Genomic DNA, 19883 nt, shown 5'->3' on the forward strand with positions numbered 1-19883 from the left:
TGGTTGAAATTCACTCTTTAATCAGTCAATACTGTGCAATTCAGGACAAAGCGACAATGACTTAAAAATGACGGCATCTTACAAACGACAAGACGACCGGGCCAAAACGAGCGCAGAAGTGGAGCATCGATCTCTCATCCCCGCAATAAATAATAAATAAACAAGGAGCTGCAGACCGCTGGTGTACCTCACATACGGCGTCATTCCTCCGGAGAAACATGCACGCAAGATGACTCCGCTCCGCTGCGCTCAGCACCTGTATGGCAAAGCAGGTTGCCCCATCTTGACAGGGTGGGCAAAAACCCCGCCAAGCAGCACTCTCTCCCCCCAGTCCAGCAGTTTGTTGAGCGTGCAGCTGAGCGGCGAAAGCAGGCCCTGCTCCTTCGCCTCCGAGGTGTGGTGTTTTTCCGGCGAAGGACTCCACATCTCCCCCGCATGCCTCCCCAAGGCCTTTGCCTCCCGTTTTTTTTCTGCCGCCGCCGCCGCCGCCGCTTCCTCCTCGTGGACACCCCCGGGCAAATCGGGACCGTTGGCTCGCGTGCCGTCGCGCGTCGCCGAGGGAGGGCCCGTCCCCAAGGGGGTCAAGGAGAGGCTGAGGCTTTTGCGCCTCTCCGAGAGAGAAGCAGAGACCGCCGCTAGGTGCGATGCGGGCTTTGGAGCTGGTTCAATCAATACGCAGGGACTCGGATCGGGCAGCCTCCGGGGTGTCTGGATTTCCCGCCGGTTGTTATTGTGAGTCCACCGTTTCCCTGACGAGGAAATCTGCCGGTTCCCGTTTGCGTCCGGATTCGAATGTCTCTGCTGACGGAAATTCTCCGGGCAGGTTTGCATCTCTTCCGCCGATCCGTCACTCTTGCCGCTGGCCTGATCATTCGTGTTGGGAATGGCGGCGCCGCGATCGTTACCGCCGTCCGCGGACGGGAGGCCGAAGTTGACACTGGAGGCCTGCCGACGCAGGGTGCCCTGGAAGTGCTGCAATTGACCCAGGAAGTTGAAATTTGGCGAAATGGAGGGTCGGCGCTCTTTCACAAACCTGCCGAGCGAGCGGACACGGTGAAGACGGTCAAACCCAGAGAGACGTCCTTACTGTGACTACAGGCGCATTCACTAGAGCAGCGTTGTCCAACTATTTTATGTTTTGTGAAAGCTCTTAGTTGAAACAACACCACCCACCTCGTTTACAGAAATACGAAACAACACAAGATATCATCTTAATGCACTAGGGTGATGTGTAAAATGCTCAACCTGTACGCGTGGTCCAGATCCATTCCCGAGCTGTACATGATGTAGGCAACGGCCAGGGCCGGAGAGCGAGAGATTCCGGCTGCGCAGTGAACCAGCACCGAGTCGCCGGAAGACATGGCCGCGTCTGCATTCGTTAGGGATCAAAGTGAGATATCGCTGTCCGAATGACGCGGCGTCTTCTCCCGAGTGGCGAGTCCTGACCGATGAAACGTAGAGCCTGAGGGATCCAGGGCAGCAGGTCATCCCACAGGGAGTCATCGATGGGGATGCGCAGGTATCTGGAGCAGGGCAGGAAGGAAGGTCGGGGGCTGCAGCGGCTCACGCTCAGCACGTAGGAGATCCCCAGAGAGGCCAGTCCATCCTGTACGCACAACGACACCATCAATCGAGAACACTTGGACGGTCTTTTTCTCAAAGTGAAAGGCGCTCTTTTGAATGAAGTCGGAGGAAATGTAACGCGGGCCGCGCGGTTGCATCATCGATTGCCTTATTACCTGCGTCACATCGCTCTCTCCTCCCAGGTAGAGCCTTGGCAGGATGATGGACAGAGGAGGACGCTCCGTCTCTCCCTCCGTGGACCACACCATATCTACAACATAATAAACAACACATTCATTTCATTTTACAGACTCTGTGTGTGTGTGTGTGTGTGTGTGTGTGTGATGTGATATACAGTATATGATGTATATAAATAGATAGATGCAGTCTATCCCAATCTCTAATTAGAGAACAGTGTTTGCAGTTTTTCCAAATAAGCTTTTGAGATGAAAAGAGTAATAATTAAATTTACTTGTGCATACATATTTATATAATATATATCTACATTATACATGTTTTTTTTTTCTTATGCATGTATGCATTTCAAAGGGTTTTCTCACTCTTCACCTTTTAATTTAGTGGGTTGTTATGTCCATGTTGTAGTTGAATGTTCGACACAAACAGCAGCAAGTACAAGACATTCATGCTGCAATGAAGCTTTAACGTTTTCATAAAGGGCTTGCATTGGGATTTTTTTCTTCCAAGAGGATATTAGTCATGCAGTTACTTACTGTGATATTTCTTTCTCTAAAAACGGCGTTTTTGTTCCCGTCGGTGTCAGTTGCAGTTCTGCAGATTCTTTCACTCCACGACAGCGACGTAGCGTTCGCTCTCGCTTCTCCTCCAGACTGATTCCAAACGATGAGATCATCCTACCAACAATAAACCTTGAGCGGTGATGTCATTTTCGGCCAATCCGCTCCGCGCTGGACATCCACAGGCGCAGGCGCACAAGAGTGATATGCACCCCCCCCCCCTTTCTCCGAACAGGGATGCCTGCCGAGCGGAGAGTGGGCGGAGCGTGGCAGACTAGTCAGTGCTGCCTCATCACCGCCACTCCGACGTCGATATGCAAATAAGGGCGGCCTTGTGCATTTTCCACCACTCGGCCAATTGTGTTCGAATCAGATGACCGCGGAAATTGCACACATTGCTCATTGCATTGAACGGGTACTTTTGTGCCGCTCAGCAACTGCGCACACGCGTCCACAAAGGCGGAATGTGTTCTCACGCGAGCTCATCAAATTCGCGGATTCAAAATTGAACTGGAGAAAGGATGTTCAAAATTAAAAAATTGCAATTGCAGCTTGCGATCACAGCTGTTGCGTAGATATTATCATCATTCCAAGTTTGTTTCATGTCCAAGTCATCAATGGCAATTGTAAAGAAGGTGAAAATGGAGAAGCGTTTTCAAACGGTGCGCGCACGTATGCCAGTTTGTGCACTCAAGACGCTGCAAAAGTGCGTCCCGTGCCTCCGCCTCAGGTCGCGACGAAGCTAGGCGGGGATTTCATTTTCACCAACTCACAAACTCTGGTGTTGCCTTTATTTTTCTGTTGCTCATCATAAACGCACGTGCGTGTTTTAACACGGGGGTGTCCAAAGTCGGTCCTGGAGGGCCGCTGTCCTGCCCGCTTTCCAGCTCTCCCAGGAGCAACGCAGCTGATTGACATCATCAGGATTGTTCGATTGCTGCTCCAGAGCTGGTTGATGAGCTGATCATTTGAATCAGGTGTGTTCCAGCTGGGAGAGCTGGAAAACAGGCAGGACAGCGACCCTCCAGGACCGACTTTGGACACCCCTGCTTTAACAGGTCGCTGGCGGGAGGTTAGGTGCTTGAAAAGTAGCGCTCGGGTCAAAAAAAGTTGGGCTCCCCCTGCTGTCCGTAGTCGCGAATCACCACAAATGAAGAGTTGACTTCCTAAATACAGTACGGGCTTTGGATGCATCTGAATGTAGGCCCACTGCTGATCTATTGTTGTTTGCCGGTCCTTGACATTCTGTTGCCTAGGACACAATGATGTCATGCTGTAAGAGCGCAACAGTGAACACAGGAAGCGTCATTTTCGATATATGGCGTAGTTTTACTTTCACATTTTTCATTACAGAGTAAATCTTAATTCTAACACAGGTAGTGGACATTTTTTTCTTTTTCAAACATCAATACATGAGGCTGCTTTAGCTAGTGGATACTGCATAGACACGCACACACAAACACACGCTCACAGAATGACACCCCCCGCCCCAAAAAAAAGGATGGACTAGGCTTTCCACTCCAATATTTTGCAATTTCTCTGCAGCCGCATCTCGTCATGTGACGATGTCTCCGAAATGTTTAAAGGATTTCTTCTTCTGATCTGCTTCCAGCCTTGTTCAAATTCTCATACAAACGGGGTCCGCTGTCGTTATGATGTATGATGACAACTCTAATTTAGCCTTCCACGACGTCGCTACCGCCAATAAAGAATATCAAAGCTGTGGATGTGTGACCGAAATATTTGGAGGTGCGTGGATTCACGAAGCTAGATGACAAGGGCCCCCGATTCCTGACTTGTTTGTGTTGCACTTATTGCAACAGCGCACGCCTTCATAGAGAGAATGTTCCGGATGTACTTCGGAGCGGTACATCAAATCAATATCAGCGTACTTCGCATCATGAGGACCGTGTCTTATCTGGTGGCCAAAAGACAGCATTTGAATATAGTATCCTAGGAAGTGAAGCTTTAAAAAAATGGAGAAGGCGTGTCTTAAAAAGACAGTTAGGTCTCACTCCATAAACAATGCTGAGGGAGGCTCGTCGAGCAGCTTTGAATGTTCCAGCTGGACAGCAACTGAGAGAAGTCCTTCTTACCGTTTCAACTGTGAAAAAGTCAACCCCCCGTGTCAGTCACCCGCCGTGCCGTTTGCTGCCATTGGGCAGCCTGGGCTTGATCGTCGAAGCCGATCGCCAGATGGGAATGTCTACAAAAGCAATCAAGTCAAACACTGCCGCATATTTACAGACACGTCAAACAAACAAACCATCTAGGTCATTGAAATGTAGGGTTACTCCTTAGAGAGGATTCCGCCGATTCACACTAATGGGTAGGAAGGGTGGGGGCTCATGCCGAAGGGTCTCACAGAGGATCCCAAAAGCCTTTAAGTGCAACTTGACTGGCCTATGATCATGGGGAATGCTTGAAATGAGAGTGCTGGACCCTCAGGTCTCCCTTCATTATGGGGCCCGACGAGGGTCACGGGGAACCGCTTGTGTCAATGTGAATGAGACGGGAGAGAATGGGGCTGATGAATACTGTCTCCCGTTTGTCTTCAAGGAATGATCTTCCATTTGATGGCAAGAAATCAAACAAACACGCACACGCACTGTACATATAGCATCAGGAATACAGAACAGCCAGGATAAAGCAGAATCGGACCACAGCACACTGTGGGCTGCACGCACGCACGCGCAGTCCTGGTCGCGCACACCAGCTACACAGGTAAACACCATAAAGAAAAACGATAATGTAGCATTATGTTAATCAACAAACTGAAGATGAACTTGAATTAGAATAATGACAATAATATGGTCACCGCTGCTAACAGTGACTGCTTTTTCCCTTCTGTAGGTTACACCTTCTTCTTGTTGTTGTTGTAATAAAGAACCTTATTGTTGGGAGAGGAGGAAGAGAAATGTGGCTTGAGAGGGAAGGGCTCGCCGGTGGGGGGAGGTGGGAGTACTGGTCGAGATAAAGTTCTGCAACTCTGGCCATTCTAGAACTGTTGGGCCAGCAACTCACAGAGGCGCCTCGACACAGAGTCCTTGCTGCAGCGCAGAGTCAGTCGGTACATCTGCGCACACACACACACAGACATTGGATCTATTCAAATGCAACTGCACAAGCGATGACAAAACTGAGGTACAGACAATAAAAGTCGTTGAAGGAAGCAAGCATACAGTGATCTCTCGCCACTTTACTTTTTTCACGCTGAAGCGTGAGAGAGAAGATTTCCCCGCATGCCGAGCAAAAAGCTCACGTGAGCTTTCCACATGGCCACTCAAACAAGGCGCGTGATCGGTTCCCGGCAATGAGAGCGCGGGTGGATCGATGCCGTGATCCGATTGGCTGTGCATCATCAGCACCTTCTCTTCTTGCACGTTGTGTTAGTTTTGACACATTAACTTTTTTTTTTTTTTTGATGAAGTGATTTTGTCGCCGTTGGGGTCCCCCACGGAGACGGCGCCATCAAGTGGGACACATTGCTTCCATGGCAGCCTCATTTTGAAGTGCCAGACGAAACCGTCGGCTCGGTAAGAGGTTTAAGCCTTAAATGTTTTTTTTGAATGAAAGTGCTTTATAAATGTCCAATTTGGACACCCTCCGATGAATTTGTGGAGTCAACCAATAAAAATACGATCAACTTTTGAAAAGACGGAACCGTCACGCTAACCCAATGTTTTATGAACAACTGTAGCTTGTACCTGTGCCTGGGCGTTGGGCTCCAGTCTTAGCAGACAGCCAACCTGCTGACCCTTGGTCTGGATCACTCCAGCAGACACGTAGTTCTCCGGGTTTGGGTCGACATTGTCCAGCAAGGCCGCTCCTAACCCCAGTAGCTGCAAGCAAGCATGAAACTCGATGGGCGCGTCTGCTGAAAAACTCGACGGTGGTCGACAAGTGCTATGGAGACAAAGCAACTCTCATAAGGAGGTACAACGAGAATATTGCCATACCTTAGCCTTGAGTACTTCTGTGTCCATGCTGTGGTTGGCCTTGAAAATCTTTTGTGCTTCTTGCTGAGGCCTGAGGGTCGCAAAACGCGCAAGCTTTACCCGTCAACCAAAAGAAAGAGACAAAAGACCGACTGGCCCCAAACTCACTGGCTAAGCTGTTTCCAACGCTGGAAAAAATCATTGGAGGACATTTCAGTAGGCTGAAAAAACTTGTTGATGGTGACGGGCAGCTTGAGGGTCAAGTTTTGCAGAGCGCCTCCATATCTGTAAGGCCCCATTCAATACAGTGCATTTCTGGTCGAACATATTTTCCAAAAAGTTAACGCGCGGACCGAAAAACGGATGCAGCGCAATGCCAATTCGCAGAGTTATTTGTTTCTTTCTACTGTAATCTGATTCAAATCGTCTGCGAGTGACAAGCGGTAACGTGATAGTTATCAACGGCACATGTTTTAAAATCAAATCACGGTTCGAGTCTTCGCGGAAAGTATTGCGGTCGTACACGGAGGGACCGCTGTCCTTTTCTCACATGGGTTCGCTCACTCCGAATTTGCACTTTGTGCTCACCTGAACTTAATGTTAAGTAGCGGCGCATCGGAAAAGTCAGTCAGACACTCGATGTTGAGGACCTGCTGGATCTGGGCGCCTCCCTCTACCAGTGGTTCCACTGGTTTGGTTTGAACGTTAAGCTGTGGCTTTCTGTCAAGGAACATGAAATGGACGCTGCAAAAGGTGCAAATACATCAGACCGCAAGCTAAGACCAGTTTTGTTTTGTTTTGGTGGGGGGGGGGGGGGGTCGAATCCATGAGGAAGATATCTGATATTCAGCCAAGACGCACTGGTTCGCAAAGGCCAAACATGACCCTGGTGTCCAAATGCAAGCGTTGCATCCATCGAGCGTCAAGAGAAAAGAAAGGATATGGGACTGGAGCTCTCCAGGACAGCTGACTGTGGTGGCGAAGCTGGCAAACTGCACTGACGTCTTGTTGCCATAGAACAAGTACATCCGCCCTATGAGAAAGACACAACTTGTTGATGAACAAAGGGCAAGCTCAGTCTAGAAATCAAGCAGCCTATATTTGGTTTCTGTGTACAACGAGTACAATTACAGAGGGAGTTTGAAGACAAAAGTCGGTCTCTACATGAGTAAATTGACGTGGGGGTTCGGGCCCCATCTTTTGTCTCGAATTTGATTGGCCTGATTGGGGGGGGGGGAATCATACGGCATCAGGCGAGAAAAGAGAAGCAAAGACAAGGGACCCCAGACTGACTCTGACTGGATGCACTGTAGTTGCCCACGCGGCGTTACACGCTGAAAAGTACCCGAGCGCGCCTGGCTCTGACCAATTATCTGTAAAGCTTTGGAAGCCGTTACTCACCAAGATTTTGACGATATTCGGACTTGATGCCAATCTGGAGGAGCTGATTTTCAAACAAAACACCGTTGTTCTTGCACACAAACCTGTTGAACGAAAACAGCTCAAAGTCACTCTTTTGTGGACTGGACAGACCCTCGAAAAACTGATGGATGACATTCACAACGCTTCCCCGTGGACAAGCTCGCCCGGAGACGCTCTCGGCCTTGCGCGCCGCCAAGGCCGAGATGTTTGCCAAGGCCGAGGCCGCTTCCGCACGCCACGAAAACCAAGGGCGGTGTGAAAAGCCCTTCATTCCGCGTGTCCGTCGGCTCGACGTTTTCACACGGTGGCAATCGTCGCGACGCACCCCGTCACAAAGCGAGGAGCACCTTCGCTTTGTCGCGAGGCGATCGCTACCCTGAAAGGCAGCGCCTTTCGGGTTGAGGAGAAGCACACCTCGGCTCAAATGCTTGTGCAACTTTAGCTGTGATTTGTTCGAATGGAATGGGGAAACTCTATTTTAGATCGCATGTGGATGGAGAACCGCTTCAAAGTGGATTTCACAGCCAAGTGGGAAAATATTCTTCCTTGATAAGTCAGCCACACGCAACCCGTTGCGATCACGCAGAGCCCGGGCGCACAGACAAAGCAACAAAGCTTTCGAACGGAGAAAGAGCTTACTTGTTAAGGAGTTCATCGGCCTCAGACAGAGGGGGAGCGGGATCCTCAGAGGGAGGAGCAGAGCTGAAAGACGGTGCAAGGATGTCGACAGCCCACAGAAGAGAAGAGAGGAGTGAGATGTAGGAAGACGAGAAAAAGGGCATCCCATCAACACATGCGCAATGTGGCAATGTGAGAAGAAAAAGGAAAAGCAGATCAAATGCGCAGATGGTTAGTAACAATGTCCAAAGACCGTTTGTAAAAAAAACAACAAGACATCAACAGAAACCAACGCCTGCAAATGGGCACCGCTGATGTAGATTTTTTTTTTTTGTGTCGCTCTAAGCTGAATGGTTGAGCAAGCTACCCATTCACAGAAACATCTATTAACAACACTAGGGCACATTTTATCAATGCCATTATGACAGCATGAAGATGTCATAATTGTGGTTTTCTAGCTGAATCTGTCGTTGACTACAAGGCCCTTACTCCGAGTCACCAGAACCCTCCACCAATAAGGAGTCAGAGGTCTCGGTGGGCTGTTCCAGATCTCTGCCAATGTCCAATCACGGTACAGTATAGGGCAGACATTCAACCAAAACACACACACACACACAGACAGACAGACACACACACATACATACACACACACACACACACACACACAGGAAAAAGGAGAGAAGGAAAAGAGAAAAAGATGAAAGACAAGTCACATACACGGTAAGTTAAAAAAATACATGTAAAGAAAAGACAAGTAAAGAAAACCTGCCAACCAGGGAGAAGAATAGACATGAAGTCTAGCACTTGGCCTTCTTGAAAGTTGCACTTACAGGAGGTCCCCGAGTTGTCCAATTCCAATGACGTCGGGACGTTGTGTTAAACGCAAGCAACAACAGAATACAATGATTTTATTCAATTAAATATAGGTTGAAGATGATTTGCAAAGCATTGTATTCCGTTGCTATTTATGTTGAACGCAATGTCTTTAGAATTGGATTTGTAGTTTGAGGATCATTTTTACACTCGCGTTTCTACCATGAGATAACGTTACCGTGAGGGGATGACATTTTTTTTTTTTCTTCAGCCATATCCCTCAGTCGTTAATCGAATTTGGTCGGAATGAGGGGAGAATTCAACAGCTCTCAATTTTTAAAAGACACTTTCCTCCAGGTTGGCAGGTCCAGAAGACAAATACAGAGTTGAGCAACAGTATGTCAAGCAGCAGACAAGCGCATGTTAAAAAGCGGTCTTTAGGGACAAAGACGGACACAAAAACCAAATCCAATCACGTTAAAAGACAACAAAGTGACAGGCCAATATTTCTTTGGCTGAGAAAACAATGTTTTGTTTTGGGGTTTTTTCTTTTAAAGCCCTTCGGTAACGAAGTAACCTGATGTCACCACACGGCTTGGAAGCAGCATGCCAATGCCATCTCATCAGTACAACTCGAAGGAGGCAGAGGAACATTTCTTAGCCTGCCTGTCACCACTTTTGAGTTGGCAGATGAAAGGAGATCTTTTCAAGTTTTCAGATGTTATTCGTGTGAGCTTGGACTCCATCTGTGATTTGAACTACAACAGGAAATTCAATGAGCCCATAGGGTGTCGGTCATCTACCACCCGTAAGCGTGTTACTTAGGGACACGTCAACGCAGAGAGGGGACAGTCGACCAGACAAGATCGATCTCTTCAATTGGCCAACCGACGGCACACGTTGACATTTGCCCTACAACGTGATCATAAAAACAACGGGGCTCAGGAGCAGCTCCCGTTGGACTTTGGCTAACGGGCACAAATGCATTCTACGTCTGTTCATTAGGATGACCTTCACCTTAGAAAGCCGTCGTCGTGAACCGCAGCAGAGGGTGCGGCGGGCCCCGCTTCAGAGAACACATCCACCAATAGGCTGCCAGCACCGGTTGGAGCGGTGCCAACAGGCGGCCCGGCTCGAATCCCAAGGAGGTCTGCTGATGGTGATGGGGTGGACTGGAAGAAAACGGACACTTTTGCATTGAGAGCCACGAGGGGAAAAGGTGTTTGACTGCCCACGCGCAATAAATGACCCTGCGACGGTCCACTCACAGCATTGGAGGCAACCATCGCTGATGTGTCTGGAGCCCGATCACCACCTCCGTTCAGCTCCCCGGCCTCCCTTTTGCTGTCCTCCAGGTCTGTCACCGACACGGCACCGGGCCCCTTTTTCTTCTTCAGTTTAGCCAGAATTGAAGACTCCCTCTCAGGGAAAGGAGGCATCTCCTCCAGAACAGTGGCCTAGGAGAACAAAAGAAAAATAAATCAATCAAAAAACGAGACAGGAACTACTTTGGGGGTGCACGTATAATTTGGAACAGTGCTCACTGCCATACGAGCCAGAAAAGAGGATCCTCATTTGTAAGAGCCAGAACGACTGATATCGCTCAACACAGCGGAAAGAGCGATTTCTTGTCCCTCTGAAGGCAGCTATGTATTTTAACTGCAGTGGCAATGAGTTACGTTCAAAAGTTATTGCCGGAATTACCAAGACATCGGTACTGGCGATAGAAGAGAGCTTCAAATACTCCACGGCACGCTGCTGGAGCTCCACGTCAGAGTTGCGAATCTGGCTATCGCAGCGAAGAACCTCCTGAATCGTGGCCTTGGTCTCTGGGAACAAGTTGATAAACTTGATGTAGGCTGACAACAGCAGGGCACGAGTCGGCACAGAGCAGAGGTGGAACTTGGAGTGAAGAAGGTTGAACTGCACCAGGGGGCTGGATAAGAGAAGCCAAGTTACTTTGCATCCTGTCAACTGAACATTGGATTGCCTAAAAAAAGGCGCCTACCTAGAACGGGGGTCACCAGCAATGAGGTTACCAAACTCTCCGAGAATGTAGCCTCCGACTTTCACCATGTTCTCATGACAGGCGGGGGCTTGCAAGGCCTGGAAGAAAGAGTAACTCCATTTTTCTGTCGGTATGACTACTAAAATACAGTGCCGAAGTTGAACACGATTCATGAGAAGCAGCGGCAACATTTTAGGACTAAACTCAAGTTGGTGTCATGTACACGCGCTCTGTATTTTTAAGCAGCGACACGTTGTCACTTGTAACACTGTGCATGAAATAATCAATGTTGGGTGAGGTTTCGCAGGGCGGCATGATACGGAGGAGAAATATCAGCAGAAGCGGCAGCAGCGCCAATGTCACAGCAAACTAATTGAACTCATTCAATGCCTGCGGTTTTCCTCAAATTGGGAGACCCGGCGCCAGTCATTTTTCAGCATTTTGACTCTTTTTTGAAGGCCTACAGCAGATTGAGTTCTCTTGGAATATAAGCATTGAACCGACCAAAATAAAGTTTTAACACTTTTCTTCTCTCAACAGGAAAAAAAAGTATATTTCTACATTTTACCATTCTTGAGTAAATTGCAATTTATTGCAAGATAACACCCTTTATTAAAGCCCTTTGTTAATATTTTTGGGGTGAAAAACACCCAAAACGTATTTATACGTTTCTGCACTAAATGATCAGGGGTTTTGCCAACATAGTTTTGTGTTCGCGCTTCAATGTTCACAATGTTGATCAAAGTAGTAGTACCTCAAAGACCGTCTTGGCAGCGTAGCCTTGCACATCATCACGGTTGATGACAATCTGGATGACACGGTACCATACCTCTTCGCTGACATAATCGCCAGCTATGCGGATGAGGTTGAGTATGGTGTCGACGTACCAGGAGTAATCGACAGCATACTTTTCGGCCAGGATAGCTACCTTGAGCACCTGAAAGACAAAAAGTAAGATCCAAGATGGTGGCCAGGTTGGCAGCAGTGGGCAAGTGCTCTTCAAGAGATCTGCTCTTTTTTTTTTTTTCTCGTCATCTGGTGTTCGTTGTCTTTTGTGTGGACACGATCTGGACTCTTTTCAGCGTTTTGGCCACGACACTTGTGGAGGGAGAAAAACCTGTGCTTGGTGGTTGCGCCTTCTCGGCAACACGCGTGCACCAGCACTGATTTTGATTGGGAGGAATGTCGGCGCCATTTGACTGTCGCCACCGAACAGTCCCAGGGCGCTTGTGTTTTATCTTATGGGTTGTGTGATATTATTTTGTTCTTGTATGTTAACTGTTGTGTAAAGTGCTTTGTTACAGCTGCAGCTGTTGCGATTGTATTGTATCAAACTCAGTCATTTGATAAGATTGTTTTGAGAACATGTCTGACTCAAATTAAGATTTTGTTTTGAACCCGCACATTTGGATTTGAGTCAACATAAGTATTAGAAACGAATGAATTGCTATGCCTAGGACGGATAGATGCATCCGTTCGACGCTTTCAAACGGGGGCGGGGGGTGTATTCCATCATCAACTGCAATTTCCCCACGATGCAAATACGGAGCAAAAAATAAACCGAAAGAAGCACATTATTCTTATTCTGTCAGTTTCACACACCATCTCTTCCCTGATGGAGTAGTCAGCCGTCTCAAGGTAGCTGAGCATCTCAGCTACAATCTGCTTGGCATTGCTGCGATCACACATGGCGTACAGCAGATCTGCTGCCCTTTGTCGAACACTAACATCCCGCTCAGTCTGCAGAAAGAACAACGTTGGGGGGGACGGACAAGAGATGAGAAAAGGGTGGAGACTGAATTACAAAGGTGTATTAGCACGCGTGACTTTCAATATTGCTCAGAGTTGGTTATATTGCGTTGTTTTTAAAAGCAGTTGCGCACTGATGGGAAGCGAAAAAGTGGTTTCAACCGATCAAGTGTGCGATCAGTCACCTTGAGCGCGTTTATGACAGTCTCAATGTGCGTCTTGACTGCTTCATGAGAAAACTCCGAGCTGGCCAGCGTACACATGCTTTCCAGAGCCAAGTAGCGCAGGTTCGTCTCTCTGTGCTGCAGGAACTGACCCAGCTGGTTACAGGCTCGCACAAGCAGATTTGGCTCACTTTGGAACAAAACATACGCCAAGAAATATTTCCGCCACATCAGTTTGAAAAATTCTCATTGAAACGATGTCCTCGGGTGGCTGTCTGTATTTGATTCCCCGGTGACGTCGAGCGGAGGCTCCAGTTGCTCACCTGTCATAGTGGATGATAAGGGAGATGGCCTCAAAGAGGATCGCGTTCTTGGCATTGGAGTGCTGTACTTTCTTTGACTTGGGTGGCTCCTGCGCCTTGTTGAGGATGGTCTCCAAACACTCCACCAGACGGCCCTTCACCGCACCATCTTCAGGAGGAGGGTAGCACTGCAGCAGGCGCAGCAGCTTGCAAGACAGCCATGGGGCTGGGACAAAGTAGTAGGTGTAGTCTTGTAGGTCGGTGGAGGCTGATGAGACAATCTAAAGAAGCGCAAGGCAGAATGTCAGAGGCTCCCTTCATCTGGGAATGTCAACACACACAGAACAGGAGTGGACAATGTTATTGCCTGTGAATTACATTCCAATTCTTACATTGGTTCAAACAAATCAATTCATCCATCAGTTGTGCTGGCGAATGACAATGACGGGAAACTTGAGAAATGGTTGGCGTTCCAGTTTGTGCCAATTACTCACCCTGCTAAGTCGAGACACTGCCAAGGAAACGCAGGTCTTAAACTCATCTGGATTCTTCTGGCTCAAACAGGTGATAAGAGAAATGGCTGCTGTAACCACACCCTGCAAATATAAAAACATGGAGAGAATGAGTTCACTTCTGTGTTCTTTGCGGGGCAGATGACAGAAGCCACGATTTTAGCAAGAAAAAACAAACATGGAACAGGCCAGCCGCTGATGTGAGTTCAATGTAGCTCGAATGAAATCAAATAAAAGAATCCAGATCAATCCAAAATGCACTTCGCCATCAATTAAGAATGAAACGGTTCGCCGCTTCACTCAACTCTGCTCTTACCATGTGTTGGTCGTTCAGAAGGTGCACCACGCGAGACGTCCATTCCCCCATCAGCACCAAGTCCGGAGAAGTTTTATAGAGCCGCAGCAGACACAGGGCGGCTGACTGCTTGACACTGTCCATCGTATCCCTGTGGCGGATGTGAGCATTTCCATCACCTTCAGTGGACCCCGACGGTTACGTGGCCAAATGGAGTAAAGGGCTCAAGCAAAGTCACGCTCACCCAGCGACCAAGATGCGAGGGATTTCACTGGCAAAGGCCTCCGCCATCTCCCGGCTGCCCACGTTGGCGATGCAGTGAAGCGCCAGGCACATGAAGGTGGGGTTGCGGCTGGACAGGTCATTTTTGATGGCATTGTTAATCAGGCGGATCAGTTCGCTGTTGCTGTTCACCAGGACGGAGATGAACAGGTAGCCCTGCGGACACGGTGAATCCATTGAGAAGGAGGTCGCGGCGCAGTAGCACACAGAAATATTGCCGCTATTCCAACATTTCAGATACATCGATCCCTCGTTGTCCCCAGAAACCGCCGCCGCAAAAGGTGAAAACCGTGAGGTCGGACTATTACTCTTGTCAAAAAGTAGGAGCATGGCAAGATAACCACCATGGGTAGCGATTCCTCGTGCGTGGCGGTTAAAAAGACACACGATGCCACAAGAGAGAGCTTAGTGAGAGGAGAGTGCACCAAAGAATGGCACTTTTTTGTTTTGTTTAATTGCATGTAGATCTGACAATGAAGGCAGGGACTAAACCCATCAGGTTTTCTCAGAACCTCTTTCGACTTGGACCGAGACGTGTGGAAACCAGCGTGAACTCAAGTGGTAAGCGGTAGCCAACATTTCTTTCGAGGAGATACATCATGGAAAATGTGGTTTTTAATGTTTGTTTACAAATTTGATGAGATTCGGGCAGCCCTTCCGTCAAGAGGGAAATTAAACTGAAGCAGGTCACAGACTAAAACCCTTGGCCGCTTTAATATCGAACGCTGCTCAAGTCGCACTTGGTCGAGTTCAACCAAAGAGGACTCTAAAAGACAATGAACGTGCATGAGGTCAAGCGACACGCGGGCATTTGGAATCAAACTGTCGTGAGCATCAAAAGGATGAACTCTTATTTGTCTTGGTTTCTTTTGTCATAGCACCTGTAATCACAGAGTGGGGAGCCAGGACTATGACCCTAGAACTGGCAATTCAAATATTGCAAAAAGCAGCCCTCGTCCCTGCTCGGACTAAAGCTATGTAGACTATTTATAATCGATGAGGAAGAGCTGAAGATACATAGCGAAGTGGACTGTTTTAGTGTTTCGGTGAGGCAACCTTCATTCTTCGACCGTTCCACTCGATCACCATTACTGTGCTTGTCGCACGTCGCTCAAAGTGGAGTTCACATTTTCATTTTATACCTGATAGAAAAAGTGGTTGACGCTTTCTTAAAGTATTATTATTATTATTTTACACATGAATGACAGTTGAGGATGCTAAAATGCTACTTTAATCATCAGAATATAACTAAGAAAGCTTTTACGACACCAACAGTCCCAAACCCTGGCTTTGATCACCTCCCTTATTTTTGATGGCATTTTAAAATATGAACAAATCTGAGCTGAGCTGACCTACGGTTAAAGTTTCTCAAGAATGTCCACAGTTAACAGTCAACTGTGACCGCTTCCAAAAGAGACTAATGACTCTCTGATTCTGCTTACTCAATATTTCCTGTTCCTGTGACGACGGTCAACCAAACATTCAATGTGGAAATGTTAAGCCGACTTAAACTGCATGACGGCCGACAGGAAAAAGAAGGAAAACTGATCGAAAGCACTGGCTTGCGCTTGATAGTCAAGTCTGATGCGAAGTGAGGTTACGAGTAATAAAAGTAGATTCAGACTGCGAGACCGCGACGAAGCCGTGTGTGGAAGCTAACACAAAGGTCTTTGATCCCCACTTATGTCAACACAAATGGTCCATAAACGCTTTTTGGTGTTGGGGGGGGGGGGGGGGGGTGTTCGGTCAGGCTTCGTGTCTACCTTTCCTGAAATTCTGCACTGCGGAAAATCAATTTGTGCAATTGTCTGATGTTAATTTTACATTTGGGCCGGAAAAAAGTGCTTTTGATTTTACAGCGGCACAAATTGGAATCATTTCCAACACAACCAAAAAGCCCAGCTTGGTAACAAGTCATTGGGATAATTGTGTACAGAAATATGATTCTGTTACCATATATGCTGTAGATACAGTGGATATTTTTTAAAATCTATACACACACACACACACACACACACACACATTGATATTTTTGTGAAAAATGCTTCTTGACGGTTTATCCCCAGCGGGGGTCCATTGTCTTTCTTATTTCCTCCAGGAACATTTGCGCCAAATCGGAGGTCAATCTGAGGTGCCACTGGTTCCGAAAACCAATGCTGACGGGAACTTACAATCTGCTTTTCTGTATATTTGTTGGAACTCAGCAGGTTGACGGCCTCCATGTGTCCGAAGTCAATGTCGTGGCCAAGCAGAAAGATGAAGAGCAGCTTGCAGACATATTTCTTCTTGCTGTAGCCATCAAGAGCTTTGTCCCCTTTGAATTTGGAGCGAATGTTGGCCAGCTCTTTATTGATCCTCTTGATCTCCGCTTCCTTGCTTTTACCTGGTGGGTGAAAGATTGATTATATGGTAGCATGATGGCCTTGACCATGCAGGTAAAACAAATACACAAATAACAACCAAAAATGGTGTCAATGCTGGTGACATTTGTTTCCTCTCGTCTTTCTCACCGTCACGCTTTGTTTTTTTTTCCAAATTTCGGACACACGGTAAAGTGCAAAGTTCTTAGCAACCGCTTCATTATTTTTATGTTTGGTTTTTGCAATTCCAAGACGACCATCAACCAAGGAAACGTCAGTGACGTCGTCGTGTTTGTTTGTCATCCATTTGCGAGATAGCTGGCTGCTTCCTGGTTTATTAAGGATGATGGCCGGACTGGCTGCACCATCATGTTCCCAAGGGATGGACGGTTTCACCATTTATGTAGAGCCGTTCGAAATGTAGCGAAATCATCCTTTCCCCATGACCCTTCGCTCCAACAGCTTTGCTGGTTTTTTTACTGCTTTTTGGGCACTCAAGAGGGACCTTAAAGTGGAAAGCAATACCATATGATGATTTCCAGGGATGAAAATAAAAAGCAGTGACATACAATGGCTGCTTTGCAAGAGGTTTAATGATTGGAGTAAAATAAGTGGTGCATTTCCCACATAGCTGACCTGCTTTTCAAAGAAATTATATTAAGCGGACGGTTTGAACAGTCCCAATCTCCTATTATCCATTCAGATTCTATAACACTTGTTCTCTTAAAACTCATTCGATGCCAACCCTCTCAGTTACAATGCATATTTGGCGCCTACAGTTTTTTTTGGGGCAGTGGAAGAGTCGCAAGTGATCTGGAACCTATTGCAGCTGACAATGGGCAGGACCTTAACAGTCAAGTACAGAGCAAAATGTCCAATAAATAATCAATCAAATTGAGAATGATGTAACCACAAAGAGTGACTTCAACACACTTGGCCTATAATGTGTAAAATAAATTGTCCAACTGCACACCGTTTAAGACCTGATATCTTCTCGGGCGTTTCTATGTTTAAAAAAAAAATACAACTAAACAGTTGGATTGGTATTTTGGGGTGTATGAGGAATACGTCTATTTTTGCAACATTAACAAACGACGTCTTTTGTAGAATTTTACAGTAACCAGTCCCAAAATACACCTTGGAATGTGTTAATATTTTTCTAATTGTGGTATGACACCAAAGTGGAAAGGTTGATGTCTGGTTTGCTATTCTGCACTTAAATAAACTGCAAATTGCAACAATGCAACTGAAAAACTAGGGGGAGGGATCTGTTTGCCAAACTATACAAACTTTAAACCGATGGGAGTGGAACATGTTACAACCAGAAAACAAGAGAAACGTCGAATGATTTTATCAGCTTTGGCGGAAGGCTGCCAACAAGCGTGCCCAAAAAAAGATAAGAAAGAAAAAGAAAGGTCACTTACAATTCCTTATGTCCGAAATGAAAACGGCTAATCCGCGCATTCCATCTCCTTTCGACACAGCCGGCATTTTTGCAGGTTTTCACTCGGCCTGAAAGTAAAAAATATCCGCTGTTGGTCAGCTTCTTCGATGAAGAGGACGATGGGCAACTTGGAAGTGGAGGACGAGCTAGCTACTTAGCGCTGTCCGTCGATCGTTAAAAAAGAGAAAACTTTGTGATTTCGTGTTTTCTGGTGATGTTGCTTTGAGTATGTGGGAGGCTAGATGGCATTGATCATAAGGTTCGCTGAATGGCGGCGAGCAAGGCGAAGCACGGTAAATAAACCTCCCCGTTAACTGGCACCTTTACGCTGGCTATATGTCAAGCTATTTCATTCAATCCTCCTCGAGCGAGGATTAAACGCGAAGAACACGACACACGGCTACGGTAGGAATGTACTCGATATTTAAGACTTCGCGCGGCCTTGATGCCTTGCGGACCAGCGTAACAATTGCAAAAACTGGGGGCGTCGATGAAAATACCGCACGAGAATACGCCGTTAAGTTGTCCTCGAGTCACAGGCGGCGTACGGCTAGCTGAAGCGCGAGCTAGCTAGCTAGCTGGCTTTTTGGTTGGCTGGCTGGCTGGCTGGCTAGCGATAGCGTTCAAATGCTGCAATACATCAGCGGTTGAGCGAAACAACAACACTTTACTGTTTGTTGTCAGCCTACCGATACAAAGCGTAGCTGTGGTGTTTTTTTTATCGTGCGGCAAAAGGAAGTACAGTATAGCTTAGAATTTCCGCGTGTTGTAATTCTCCAGGTCTTTTACCCTGCTCCCTGGGATCAAGCTCGTGACAGCAGCAGCACTACAGCGTGACCGCGCGACGCACTCGTGCACGCGTACGCTCCCTCCACTATCTACCCGTCGAACGCCAACGTGAAGTCCCTGTAAAGTGAACATAAAAATGAATTCTAAATTCGACACACTACAGAGAAGAGTGTTCTTAACAAACCTGTCAAATATGAATCGATAAAACATTCGCCAATTATATAAAGAGACAGACATTTTTTTCCGACAGGATACCGATAATTTGTTTTTAAAAGATTACCCCAAAAATACATGCTAATAACCGTTAATTTAATCTCTTTTGGTCAGCAAAATCGGTGTCAAAAAAACGTTCCTACGTTTGGAAGGACGTACCTCTTCATCCTGTCTTACCTGATGGTGTTTTCCAAAAAAGGCAAGGGCAGGTAGGGTAGTATGAAGGTTAAGAGATTTGACTTTCGCAAGAGGGTGGCACAGTGGATGCCTGGTTTGCACAGCTCCCCACAGTTCAGAGGTTATGGATTGAAATCTGGGCTTTGGTCTTCTTGTGTGGAGTTTGGATGCCCTCTTGCATCTGGTTTTGTTTACGACAGTTTGTCTGGTTCTTTCTCCCACATTCCACAGCTGACGGACTCTAAATTATCTTTAGCGAGTGATTGTTGTCTATAACTGCCCTACGATTGGCTGGCGACCAATTCAGGGTCGACTAGGGACTTTCTGAACACGGCTCAACCATTCACTCTGTCACCGACGGCTATTTAGATGTTTCACTAACTTAAAACGCTGCTCTATTTTTCTAATGCGGTAAAGAAAAAATATATATATATCACCATTTAATTTGACCCAAAATGCATATTTTTCGAATGTGGAAG

At 47.1% G+C, this 19883-nt stretch overlaps 2 protein-coding genes across 6 annotated transcripts; both read right to left on the bottom strand.

The window, feature by feature from the left end:
• On the bottom strand, positions 1–2435 carry LOC147192256 (uncharacterized). Its single transcript, XM_086134128.1, has 5 exons — positions 2295–2435; positions 1740–1834; positions 1447–1606; positions 1246–1369; positions 1–1033 (listed from the first exon to the last, which is right to left on the bottom strand). Exons 2-5 carry the CDS (start codon positions 1830–1832, stop codon positions 250–252), a joined length of 1161 nt encoding a protein of 386 aa, XP_085990254.1. The 5' UTR covers positions 1833–1834; positions 2295–2435; the 3' UTR covers positions 1–249.
• A 1191-nt stretch (positions 2436–3626) lies between these two features.
• ap2a1 (adaptor related protein complex 2 subunit alpha 1) lies at positions 3627–19092 on the bottom strand. Of its 5 annotated transcripts, XM_086133685.1 has the most exons (22): positions 18206–19054; positions 16593–16804; positions 14384–14577; positions 14161–14290; positions 13827–13928; positions 13354–13613; positions 13052–13220; positions 12720–12857; positions 11872–12054; positions 11118–11215; positions 10814–11045; positions 10378–10566; positions 10127–10281; positions 8786–8848; positions 8318–8380; positions 7658–7740; positions 7205–7289; positions 6845–6976; positions 6425–6541; positions 6278–6347; positions 6026–6160; positions 3627–5394 (listed from the first exon to the last, which is right to left on the bottom strand). In XM_086133685.1, exons 1-22 carry the CDS (start codon positions 18270–18272, stop codon positions 5317–5319), a joined length of 2955 nt encoding a protein of 984 aa, XP_085989811.1. In that variant the 5' UTR covers positions 18273–19054; the 3' UTR covers positions 3627–5316. The 5 variants fall into 5 exon arrangements, with proteins under 5 accessions (XP_085989811.1, XP_085989812.1, XP_085989808.1 ...); XM_086133686.1 differs by lacking the exons at positions 8318–8380; positions 8786–8848 and having other exon boundaries at positions 6845–6968; positions 7200–7289; XM_086133682.1 differs by lacking the exons at positions 3627–5394; positions 6026–6160; positions 6278–6347; positions 6425–6541 and having other exon boundaries at positions 6913–7289; positions 18206–18293; positions 19015–19092.
• Between the last annotated feature and the right edge of the window lie 791 nt (positions 19093–19883).

Source organism: Hippocampus guttulatus, chromosome 16 (assembly GCF_054856545.1).
Source record: "Hippocampus guttulatus isolate MCC_2025c chromosome 16, RoL_Hgut_1.0, whole genome shotgun sequence".
Lineage (NCBI taxonomy): Eukaryota > Metazoa > Chordata > Actinopteri > Syngnathiformes > Syngnathidae > Hippocampus > Hippocampus guttulatus.